Source organism: Ictalurus punctatus, chromosome 13 (assembly GCF_001660625.3).
Source record: "Ictalurus punctatus breed USDA103 chromosome 13, Coco_2.0, whole genome shotgun sequence".
Classification (NCBI taxonomy): domain Eukaryota; kingdom Metazoa; phylum Chordata; class Actinopteri; order Siluriformes; family Ictaluridae; genus Ictalurus; species Ictalurus punctatus.
In genome coordinates this window covers 27,425,001-27,437,897 of record NC_030428.2, presented here as the reverse complement: position 1 = coordinate 27,437,897, position 12,897 = coordinate 27,425,001, and the positions used below count along the sequence as shown (strand labels likewise).

Here is a 12,897-nt window from a genome sequence, read left to right as displayed (position 1 = left end):
GAAGATGGATGGACGGATAATACAAACCTTTATTTTCCTCACCGGGTCTCAGCGTTGTTGCCTCCGAGTGTTCTCTGTCCCTGTTGCGCTGTCCCATGATGCAGCATTTCAAAAAGTTCTGGTCGGCCGGTTTCACGGCTGGTGGAAGCACGCGTTAGCCTCCGCCCCGCCCCGATTTGTAGCTGTCACGTTGGCTAGTGGGGAGAAAACCTATAATGTCACGATCTCCAGGAAAAGCATATTGTGACATCATTTATCACTATATTGATATCAAATCGTTATTTTGCTCTGTAGCGCCATCACTAACAGCTGGCCTATCTTAAAGGAACACATCTGGGTGGAGGGCCGGTCAGAATATTCTGTGTATAGAGGTGGACCAGACCTGGAAAAGGTTTGGAGTGCCGGACCGGACCTCTTTGCCAATGCCAAGTCAGCACATTCGCTGGCAGAGCCGCACAGCCCGCTGGGAAAGGATGCTCTGCCTCACGACTGACCCTAAAAAAAAATTCTCATCCCTCGTGTAAATAAGAAGTGAAAGTTTACCATCCGTCTGCGCCACACTGTAGAGGTGGACTATTATACTGTGATTATGATGAAGCTCAGCGCTGTGAATTTTTTTTTGTTATTAAAGCAACACCTATCACCCATGTGAACAACGAATTCCCCCCTTAAACTGAAAATCTAACCAAACGCTTCCGATAACAGGAGATCAGGCTTTCACAGAACCGTGGTGGAATTTCGTCCCACTGTTCTTTGCATAACTGTCAAATGTTCAGCCACATTCGAGGGTTTTCGAGCATGAACTGCCCGTTTTGTTTTTTTTGAGCCTTTCAGAGGTGGACTTACTCCTACGCTTTGGATCGTCGTCGTCTTGCTGCATAATCCAGTTACGCTTGAGTTTCAACTTACGGACTGAAGACCGGACATTCTCCTGTAGGATTTTCTGGTAGAGAGCAGGATTCATGTTTCCCTCAATTACTGCAAGTTACCCAGGCCCTGAAGCAGTAAAGCATCCCCACACCATCACACTGCCTCCACCATGCTTGACCGTAGCTATGATGTTCTTCTTGTGGAATTCGGTGTTTGGTTTACACCAGATGTAACGGGACGCCTGTCTTCCAATCAGTTCCACTTTCAGCTCATCAGTCCACAGAACATTCTCCCGAAAGGTTTGAGGATCATCAAGGTGTGTCTTGGTGAAATTCAGACGAGTCTTAATGTTCTTCTGGGTCAGCAGTGGTTTTCACCTCACCTCTCTTCCATGGAGGACATTTTCCCCCAGTGTCTTTCTGATAGTGGAGTCATGAACAGTGACCTTTATTGATGCAGGAGAGGCCTGTAGGTCCTTTGATGTTGTCCTTGGCTCTTTTGTGACTTCCTGGATGAGTCGTCGCTGTGCTCTTGGAGGAGTTTTGGAAGGTCGGACACTTCTAGGAAGGTTCACTACTGTGCCGAGTTTTTCCATTTGGAGATGACGGCTCTCGCTGTGCTTCTTTGGAGTCCCAGAGCCTCTGAAATATCTTTCGAACCCTTCCCAGACTGGGATTGATGTGATTGAACAGGGTTTTGCAGTAATCAGGCCTGGTTGCGTCTAGTCCGGCTGAACCCCGTTATGAATGCAGTTTCATAGATTTGGGGAATTAGTAACTACGGGGGCAAATACATTTTCACACAGGCCCAGTTGGTATCGGATAACTTTTTTGCTTCAGTAAATAACATGTTCATTTAAAATCTGTACTGTGTGTTTTCTCAGGCTGCCTTTGTTTCATCTTTAGTATTACAATTTAATATGAGATCTTCACAAAAACAGAAGAAATCAGGATGGAGGCAAATACTTTTTCACAGCACTGTATTTGCTTTCCATCCTAACGGTGTAATTATATGCTTTTCAAGCCTCTCGAATATCCCGTATCATATTTTCCTGCTGAATTGCACCTTTGAGGCATGTCGTGCGTTATAGCAGTAATACGTGGATTGCTTTGTGAGGCGTTCTGCTGAGGACAGAAGGTTCCAGACGACCTCAGGGCAGATCAGGTCAGTTAGAGTTCAGATATCAGGCACAGCTAATGAAGGTGAAACTCCATTTGAACTTGATTTAAAATATATATATATATATATATGTATATCAGGGCTTCTCAGTTTTCATTTCCCAGCTGTTGAAAGAAACCTTATAACACTGCCCGAATGTCTTTTCAAGATGGCTGCCTTCGTTCTGTCTCGACGTCACTAAACACGTTTCCCGCTTCGGTTGGCTTCGATGGCCGACTCTCGCATATTCGTCTTTCCTGACCTCGCATTTTGAGTCATTCAGCTAAGCTATGTATGCCTGCTAACCATATTTACCGCGACATCCGTTCGACACCATCGTTTGCACCAGTTTATTCTTCCATCTTGTACACGCACGGTGAAACAGGAAGACATCGACGATTGTGACATGGAACGTTATTAAAAAATCTTTCCGCGTAGCATGTTTTACATGCCCGTAGACTAAATTCGAATACCCCTATTAACGTTTGGAGACGTTAAGCTAATTTACAGCAAAGCACTGCTATGCTAACAAGATTTAATGACCGATTGTCCGAGGTGTTGAGCGATCAACGTGGCTTTTTAAGCTAATAGCTAATGTAGTTAGCTAACTGTTAATACCTGTAAAAAAAAGTCAAGTGTAGCTGCGACTGGTATGAGATTATCAGTTACTCGAACTGACAGACTTTTTTATTCATATTTTCGTGTCTGCATTCTGTACGGATTTTTATTTCTTTCTGCATGGAAGCATCATCAGAGCGGGAAACTTGTTGCTGATGTATAACTTCTAGCTAACGTCCTAGCTACCTGTCCAGATGGCTAACTGATATATTTTCAGCTGCTGTCTTGGCTGAAACCTTACACCTAGTACACTGTGACAGTCATGTTCATGCAAACAAGTTTTTTTTCATAACCTATGCCATAATACCAGGGTTTGTACAGTCATGAAAAGCCCAGGGGGAAAAAAACAGCCATTTCCAGGCCTGGATAAGTTTTTGAAAAATAAACAAAACCCAGAAAGTCTTGGAAAAGTCATGTGCTTCAGAAATACCTGTATAATAGTACACGGCGCCCTCCGCTAATATTGGCACCCTGGTTAATATGAGCAAAGACTGCTGTGAGAAATTCTCTTTATTGTTTAATCTTTTGATCTTTTTGTGTTTTTTTTTTTTCTTTAAAAAAAAAAATTCACAAAAATTCTCTGCTCTCATGGATATCAAACAATTGCACACAACACAGGTTTATAAATTTAAAAAAAAAAAACTTTGTTAAATATAGGTGTGCAACAATTATTGGCACCCTTATGAATTCATATGAGAAAAATACATTTGAAATATAACCCCATTGATATTTTACTCTTTTTTTTTTTTTTTTTTTTTTGTATACCCGGCTGACTAGGAACAGGAAATATACTCCAAGTGGTCATACTAGAGCTTTGTATTGTATGGACTGCTTTTATAGTATCGCTGTGTAAACATTCTTCAGTACACGCTGACCTCACTGAAGTCATTTTGGTTTTGGTTTTAGTTTTACGTAAAATACTCGACGGTAAATTTTGACATGGATGTCTATTCTTATTTTACATGTAGACATCGACGTTACAGGGAATGCACTGTCATGAAAATTTGCCTCACGAGTGATTTATTGGTAAGAATGTGTACGAACCTGGTAGCACTGAGAAGAACACTACTCGGGATTAGTGTGAAGGTGAAGGTGACGGCATGGCGTGAACCCCATCGAAACCACATGGCTTTTTGCTTCTATGAAACGGCGACAAAAATAATTATTAACAATATTCACAATCCTATTGCTGTGAAATGTAGTCCGTTACTAGTAAGCGCTGATCGCTAAGCAACACAACAGGTAAAGATTACGGTGTCCTGTGGACAATTCAACGGCGTCGATGGTGCATTAATACAGAATTCAGTTAATGTGGTTGATATATGCACACGGCTCAGCCAATCAGATTTGAGAAACAGTTCGTATACGATGTTAGCTAGGGCTGGGCGATATAATCGATATACTGTCGATACTGTGATTACGCAATAATAATTACAAATTAAACGGTACTGAATTGGATGCCGTTGATTTGACGTGATTAAAAAAAAAATTTACGAAAAGTATCGTCAAGCTCACTTGAACCCTTTTTCGTTCGTTTTAATATCGTTTTGTAGACAGTTGGTTAGCTAAATTATATACCGCGATAGGTATCGTGTATCGTAGAAATATCCTCGAGTGTCGCGATATTGATATCTTTTACCATATCGCCCGGCCCTAAAGTCAGCACATTAATGCCGTTGTCGCTCTCTAGCTATAGTATGCAATTTGGGACGCAGCCCGCCTTCTGTCACGCAACACGATCGACGTTATGAAATGTTGAATATTGGAATCAAATCTTAGTCAGAATCTAAAACACGCCTTCCTGTCGCTCGGGAAGGTTTGCAGGTCGGTCAGGTTGTTTGTCGGGAAAGCAGAACCGTGCCTGTGGATGCCTGGTGCTGTGTTACAGAGCGTTTCACATGGCCTCCTATTTATAGCAGACCCGCCGAGAGCCGTGGTACATTGAAGCGGTTCTGAAAATAAACAGCGCACACGCACACTCCCAAGTGCTGAACCGCAGCAGGTCAGAGGACACGGGATGGAGGGCCGATTAGCTAAAGGCTCATTAGGCTAATACCCGTTACTGTATTTCAGCTTTACAGTTGTGTTTGCAGTACAACATCAGTGACCTGATGAACCACTCTTATTAGGAGTAGTGATATTTCTACATCGCAAATAATGTACTTGTCATTGTTGTAGTTGTGTAATAGAAAAACAACCGTCACGACATGTACGCTGCTTGCTCTGAGTAATCGACTGGTTCGTCGAAAGGGGCGTGTTCAAAATAATAGCAGTGTGGAGTTTAATTAGAACGCGTGTCATTAATAGTCCTTTATCGAGTTGTTTCAGACATTGTTATAACTTATATTTCCTTCTGAGTCGCCGAGGAAAACGGGCCGTTCCAGAGGCGTACCCTGGATACGCCCGGGTACTGGGGGGGGCTGACGATTCGTTCTTTAGCTCCGAATAATGCTCCACTCGGGGCGGTTTGTCACGCCGTAACTGAATGTCGGTAAAAAGCCAGCTCGATCCCCTGACCTCAACGCCATTGAAAACTCGTGGGGCGATGTAAAACATTTCTGAAGCAAAACCCAAAAATTCACAGGTACTGTGGAATGTCGTTCCTTCGTCCTGGGCTGAAATACCCGTCTCTATGTGCCAGAGGTTTGACTCGTTGACTTTTTACTCTTTTTACATAGTATTATTATTATTATTATTATTTTCATGCGTCCTAGGCGTAAAAACCCCCCACAGGACGTAACGAATTCCCGTTCACTCGGATTAACACACGAGCGACGTACGAGCGAGACAGAAGCTCGCAGGTTCCATACTGTCGGTATTAACGTTGAACAGTTTCAAGGAAAGACAAAGTTTTAACATCAGTGTTTAAATAAACGTGCAATTTGTACCTTAGTAATGACATGAAATATAAATAAATATACAAAATATACGGTGCAAAGGAATGTTTCGAGAAGCGTGAAGTATGATCGGGAAGAGCGTGCGTACGGGGACTAATATTTATGTTTTAAATACGATATCTCAGGGACGAAACACTCGTTCGTTCATGCTGTGATAGGAAAAGAATCAACAGCAGGGTGGTGTGGGGTTTCCTATTACAGCGAATCCTGCTGTTGTTTATTCTGCTTGTACCACAGAGGCTTTCCAGCTTCCTGTTACTTCAAGAACGACGCGTTGTCGTTGTCGTTGTTTTGTTTTAATCGATTTACAGTTACGTCTAGTGTCGTTGAACGCCCGAGACACGAGCCCCTGTCATCGGTGCAGGAGTCACGAAACATAACCGTCCCGAAGTCGTCGGAACGCTTAACGTTACAGATTTACCTCAGAGCGTTACAAACCGCCGACACCGGAGACTCCTTCCATCAGTGTCAAATAAACGTCTCGCCGCGTCGACGTGGAACGGGAGAAAGAAACGCGTTCACATGCGGCGTCCGTCGTACAAGTCCCCGCGGACGAGCCGTCACTATGGAAACCGTCGTAGGAAATGAATCGACCGATCGGAACGGAGAATTCATCAGCGAACAGTCGTGCTGGTCGTCTGTTCAGGAAAACCGACCGCCGAGATCTTTCCGGACATGAAAGCGTGGAGCTTTTTTTTTTCTCCCCCTCCTCCTCCATGTGACGTCACGGAACTTGGAAAGTGGGTCCACATCACATCCAGATGTGTCTCCAGATGTGTATGATACTTTCCTTTGTGTTTTTTTGGGAAATATAAATCTGGGTCTGGAGCACCCTTTTTAACGAGAATTCCCGATCCTTCCAACGTTCTTACCTTCATCTTATTGGAAACGCGCGTCGGCTCGAGCGGGCGCCATGGGACAGCGGGCACCATGGGACAGCGGGCATCTCTCCAGCAACCGCATTTCTCACATTTCGGCTACTTGTTTTCTCTCTGACGAAGGATTCATGAGCGTCCGCTCAGACACGAAGACGCATTACGGTCGTTTTAACGGAGACCCGTGCCGAGGAAAAGTGCGGTGTGACGAAATTACAGAGCGAGTCATGCGGTCCACATCAGGAGGCGTGCTCGCGTCGGGTTTACGACACGCGGCAGGAGTAGAGTCCTTCCTGTCGCAGGTCAGGAAATAGTTTGAAGTTTAAAAGGAGCCTGTAAACGCTCCCAGCGTGTTTCGCGTCGAGGTGCAGCCGAGGAGAATAATTCTCACAGGGGGGCGCTATAACGCATGTTCGAATGTCGATCAGTACACAAATCGAATCGAATCGAATCGAATATACAAATCTGATATTAACACATTTGTCTGGCTAAGTATTATATTATTATAGAGATCATCGTTTTATTGTCATCTAAAATTCGTCATCTCCCAAACTTTCTCAGTGCTTCTGTTTAAAAACTGATTTGGGGCGGAGTTATGAACGACGTCGCCCGAAAAAACTCCACGGCGCCAGGAATTGTTACGTCGTCCCGTCCGGGATTTCGCCATTTTGCGATCGCAGACATTAACACAAAAGCGAGTGGTCCCTGTGGACCAGCTGTTGCTATAGAAACGATAGATCGGTATCTTCCCGGTTCTTTTTCACGCTGTAAAACGATCGATAGCATCTGTTCGGCGTAAACGGGTTCCCGTGTACGAAGCGACACTGTGTCAGCTTGTCTAAGACGGAACGTTTCGAGCGTGATTCGTGAGTCGGTGCCGAGTGAACGGGCGCGAGGCTGAGCTTTAACCCTCAGAAATGTATTGTGTACGCGCGTAGTGCTCGTACAGGACAGTGGAAAATGTGCTGGAGTCGCTACGTCTGATCTGAAACCGGTCTTTACGCCACTCCTTTGCTGAACGAGTGGCGGTAGATGTGGTATTTTATGAGAATCAGTGTGTGTGTGTGAGACAGAGAGAGATGGTGTGTGACGTCAGGGGCGCGAGTGACTTTAGGCTCCTTTCACGTCTTTTTAGACTCGTTCTCACTTCGCTTAACAAGTTTCCCAGGTCACCCACGACGCCGTGCTGACCGCAGGCGTGCAGGGCCTCTATTCAATACGGTTTTCATTTGTAATCATTAAAAACCCTTTAAAAATGCATCACCGTACCAACGATATCTCCGGAATGTATATCGTGTAATCATTTATCGCGATGTGGATATCACCGTGTATCGATCATACCACTCAGCGCTAGATATTAGTCTTTTATTCTTCAGATATCCGAGCTTTGTCCTCAAATCAAATATTTTCATTAACTTTATTACAGATCATATATGTATATATACTTTATTATTCATACATCAGGGCTTTATTCGTATAAGGTTATATTCATCTAAAATGTTTTTTCGGGGTTTTTTTTGTTTTTTTTTCCTCGGAAAAGTTAGCACCTTATTGCTGAAATATTTTCCCGTAATGTCAGACGTTGTCGGATTTTACATCGCGACTTCTTTCCGGCGATACCGTGAATCCTTATCGACGTTATTTCGAGAATTTCTTTTTTTTTTTTTTTTTTTTTTCGGCCCGGATCCGCCGTCATACCGAAATGACCGAACACACCGGGAAAAAAAAAATAATAATCTCATTATAAAAAAAAAAACATTTCCTAGTCGATGAGTCGATCGATTAATTAATTAATTAATCGTGCCGTCGAATTTGTCCGTTAATTACGGAGTTAAAACAAAGACGTATCCGTCCGACTATATCGTTTAAAGATTTTTTAAAAAGCAAAACAACAGCGGTTTGTTGACGTGGATGATCACTGATGAATTCGTGAGTAGCTCCAGGTTTATCTGAGCCGTGAGACAGTTCCTCAGCTGTCATTTCTGTTTAGAGCAATTAACACACATATCCTCTCTCTCTCTCTCTCTCTCTCTCTCTCTCTCTCTCTCCGTGTGTGTGTTTCAGCGTTTCAGCAGCAGGCCGTACACGGCTCCCTGGAGCAGCAGCAGCAGCCCAAGCCTCACGCCCAGAGCGGTCCGATCCTGTGCCAGAACTGCGGCCAGGCCTGCAAGGGCGAGGTGCTGCGCGTGCAGAACAAACACTTCCACATCAAGTGCTTCATCTGCAAAGGTAACGAGTCACATCACGCCGGCGTGAGAGGACGTCACACTCTCGCCCTGCCGAACACACACGCCATAACTCACGCAGCACTGACAGCTCTTCCCACTCGCGTTCCATCACGTCTGTGTGTTCAGTGCTTTTCCCGTGACCTTTTACAATAAAGGAGTGTGTGTGTGTGTGTGTGTGTCGCGCTATGCTCAGTTTAACCTTCAAAGCCACTCGAGTCACATACCTGCCTGCTGGAACAACCCCCGTGTTTGAGGATCATAGCGGGAGGTCAGCGTAGAACAGAGATCGCTCCGGCTCGTCTTTTGCCGCGTGTGTGTCCGTGCGACGACGCGAATCCTGCGTGTCACGCGGTCAGACCTTGTGCTCATGATGTCTGAAGATAAACTCGCTATGATGTCACAGTGAAGTAATAGCTCCGTATCGTGTTATAAATGACATGACGCTTTTTTTTTTTTGTCACGCCCCGATTGACGCGGCTATAAAAGTGCTATCTGATATAATCTAGTGAGGAGAATGAATTAGCTAGATCAGCGCGTTAATGCACGCCTAGAGAAATAAACGGGAACGTGTGTTATTAGCGTATGTACACACTAGATGACCAAAAGTTTGTAGACACCTGACCGTCATAATCATACGTGCGTGCTGAACGTCGCATTCCAGATTTATTCCCCGCTCTGTGCTGGTAGAATAAGCTCCTCCACGCTTCCGGGAAGGCTTTCCGCTAGATGTTTGGGCGTGGTTTGTGGGGATTTGTGTTCGTTCGGCTACAAGAGCGTTAGTCAGGATGGCGTGTAATGGTATCTGTAGTGGGAACCATTAGAATCTTGGTGGTGGTTTCTATTGTTTTGGGTTTTTTTTTTTTTTTTTTTTTTTTAGCAAGGATGTTTGTGATGTCAGTCATGTTCGTTACCGTTTCAGTGATTGACAGCTGGTTACGAGGTTCCGCCCCTTTCAGAGATCTCGAATTAAAAAAAAACACTGACTGCGTTTCCATGATCAGCAGGAATGTAATTACCGACCTTACTCTGAATAAGACGTATAATATTCTGATGAAGGTGTTTACATGAGGCGCTTTTAGAACACTCCTTTCATGCTCCTGTGCTACGTGTTATAGAACGTAGATGGATTAACGTCACACGTCGTTACGTCCCCGCGTCACGCCGTCCGACGTCCCTCCGGAATTTCACGTATCGACGTACGGTCGGTCGTCGTTGTGGGACCGTATACAGTTTTGGGTGTTTTTATTTAAAATTTTACGAACGCTTCGAGTGCGGTTAATTATTAGTCGTGCTGTACATGCAGATAGACGACTGCTTGAAGACGTGGGCTGCGTCCCAAACCGCGTACTTACCGTCCATATAGTAGCCGAGATACGTGTATTTCTCCTACTATACAGCAGGTAAGGACGCGGTTTGGGACGCGGCCGTGCTCTCGTTTGGCGTCAGACGGTCGAGCGCTGCCGTGTGTGATCGTGTCCTGTCGCACAATGCGGTGAAAACTCTCACACGGCGTTAATAGCGTGATTAAGGCGTGTACACGTCTGTAACGCACGTCCATAACGCGACTAAAACAGGAATACTCCACACGTCTTAATTCCGTCCGTGTTTACTCCGAGTGTGACTTTAATCAGATTAAGGTCGTCAGTAATCTCTGTTTACATGCTGGTTTCTCAATCAGAGTATCGTCTCAATCGGGTCCGTATCGGATTAGCGCCGTCCGTGTAAACGCACCGAGTGTGATTGCTGGGAAATTACACTGCTATAAGAGGAATAAAACACACAGGGACGTGGTGTGTTAGAAAATAATCAGAGTAGTAACAATAACTCCGCTTCCAACACGCTGTGCACTACTATTATCTTGAAAAACTTTGAACATGCTGCTATATTTAATACATTTTGATGTGTGTGTGTGTGTGTGTGTGTGTGTGTGTGTGTGTGTGTGTGTGCATGCGCACCGGGACTCTTTATTCCCAGCAGCTGTTGTCAGCGTGATGTTGTTTTGAACACAGATCTCGGTTGCTAGGCGACCGCTGTGTTCAGGCGGCGTCTGGCTCTTGGTGGAGTTTATCACATTTATTCTTACATCAGTGTCAGCCCTGAACACACACACACACACACACACACACACACACACACACACACACACACACACACACTCTCAAAACAACAGCCTCTTAAATCCAAAGGTCACGACCTTATTTTCACTTTAACAAGCGAGCGAGCCTCAGAGGCTTTTTCTTCTTCTTCCTATTGTTTATATTCTTCCCAGTTTTCTTCTTTTGCTTCGTTTCTCTTCGTTCTATTCATTTCCTTGTTGTTCTTTTTGCTTTCCTTTCTTCTTTTCCTTTCTTCTTCATTCTTCTTCGTCTTCCTTTCATTCTTCTTCTTGTTGTCCTTCTTCTTCTTCTACTTCTTCGTCTTCCTATCGTTCATTCTTCTTTCTTCTTCATCCTACTACTACTTCTCCTCCTTCCTTTTGTTCTTGTTGTTGTTCTTCTCCTTCTTTTTCATTCTTCTTCATTCTTCTACTTCTTCCTCCTCCTTTTGTTCTTGTTGGTTTTTTTTTCTTCCTTCTTCTACTTCTTTTTCTTCTTCTTCTTCTTCCTCCTCCTCCTCTTTTTGTTCTTGTTGGGTTTTTTTTTCTTTCTTCTTCTTCTACTTCTTTTTCTTCTTCTTCTTCTTCTTCCTCCTCCTCCTCCTCCTTTTGTTCTTGCTGTTCTTCTTCTTCTTCTTCTTCTTCCTCCTCCTCCTCCTTTTGTTCTTGCTGTTCTTCTTCTTCTTCTTCTTCTTCTTCTTCTTCTTCTTCCTCCTCCTCCTCCTTTTGTTCTTGCTGTTCTTCTTCTTCTTCTTCTTCTTCTTCTTCTTCTTCCTCCTCCTCCTCCTTTTGTTCTTGCTGTTCTTCTTCTTCTTCTTCTTCTTCTTCTTCATTCTTCTACTTCTTCCTCCTCCTTTTGTTCTTGTTGGTTTTTTTTTCTTCCTTCTTCTACTTCTTTTTCTTCTTCTTCTTCTTCCTCCTCCTCCTCTTTTTGTTCTTGTTGGGTTTTTTTTTCTTTCTTCTTCTTCTACTTCTTTTTCTTCTTCTTCTTCTTCTTCCTCCTCCTCCTCCTCCTTTTGTTCTTGCTGTTCTTCTTCTTCTTCTTCTTCTTCCTCCTCCTCCTCCTTTTGTTCTTGCTGTTCTTCTTCTTCTTCTTCTTCTTCTTCTTCTTCTTCTTCCTCCTCCTCCTCCTTTTGTTCTTGCTGTTCTTCTTCTTCTTCTTCTTCTTCTTCTTCTTCTTCTTCCTCCTCCTCCTCCTTTTGTTCTTGCTGTTCTTCTTCTTCTTCTTCTTCCTCCTCCTCCTCCTCCTCCTTTTGTTCTTGCTGTTCTTCTTCTTCTTCTTCTTCTTCTTCTTCTTCTTCTTCTTCTTCTTCCTCCTCCTCCTCCTTTTGTTCTTGCTGTTCTTCTTCTTCTTCTTTCTTATTTTCCTTTTTCTTTCTTCTTCTTTGTCTTCCTATCGTTCATGTCCTTATTTTTATTTTTCCTTCTTCTTCGTTCTACTTCTTCTCCTCCTTCCTTTGGTTGTTGTTCTTCTTCTTCTTCATCATCATTTTTCTTCTTCTTCCTCCTTTTGTTGTTGTTCTTCTTCTTTGTCTTCTTTCTTTTTCATTTTACTTCCTCCTCCTCCTCCTCCTCTTGTTCCTATTCCCGTTGTTGTTGTTGTTCTTCTTCTTCTTCATGAGGTAGCCCTCCATCCTGCATTAAGGATTAAGAGAAGGGTTTTGAGGACGTCTGCGTCTGGTCTTTTATACACCACCTTCTTTTTTCTGCAGGTTTCAGTCACTTCAGATTTGGAGTGCAGGGGCGAATGTTTATCTCGATATCGCTCCATCTTCACCTTTACCTGTTCTTCGGGTTACGCCGGTACTGACACATCTATTGATTCTTTCATTTGAGCTCTGGTGCATTATTTGGTGTTTATTACCGACCTGTAGAACATCACCCGTGGCATGCAGGGGGTGTGTGAGGTGTGTAGGCATCCGCTTTCATCCTCACAGGAAGTGCGTGTGTTTGAAACATACACTGTAATGTCACAGCTTCGGATTCGCCACGCAGACCAGCGGGGAAGCGGATAGCGATCCGGGTTTCGGTCGTGAGCTCTTTTGGAAGGTTTATATAGCTGTCTGGCCTCGGGAAAGAACCTGGACGCGTTTCACTGCGCTGCCTGCTCTTGTTCCTAACACATCATGACAGCATGGTAATGTTATTTATCACCG

General features: G+C 44.0%; 1 protein-coding gene across 7 annotated transcripts in view; it reads left to right on the top strand.

Annotated features, from left to right (window-relative positions):
* ablim2 (actin binding LIM protein family, member 2) overlaps positions 1-12,897 on the top strand; it is a 105,820-nt gene that overhangs the window by 21,742 nt on the left and 71,181 nt on the right. For all 7 annotated transcript variants that reach the window (XM_053685207.1, XM_047159201.2, XM_017483565.3 and 4 more), the window contains exon 2: positions 8,483-8,647. In XM_053685207.1, the coding sequence (XP_053541182.1) occupies positions 8,483-8,647 (165 nt within the window). The remainder of the gene's footprint in view (positions 1-8,482; positions 8,648-12,897) is intronic.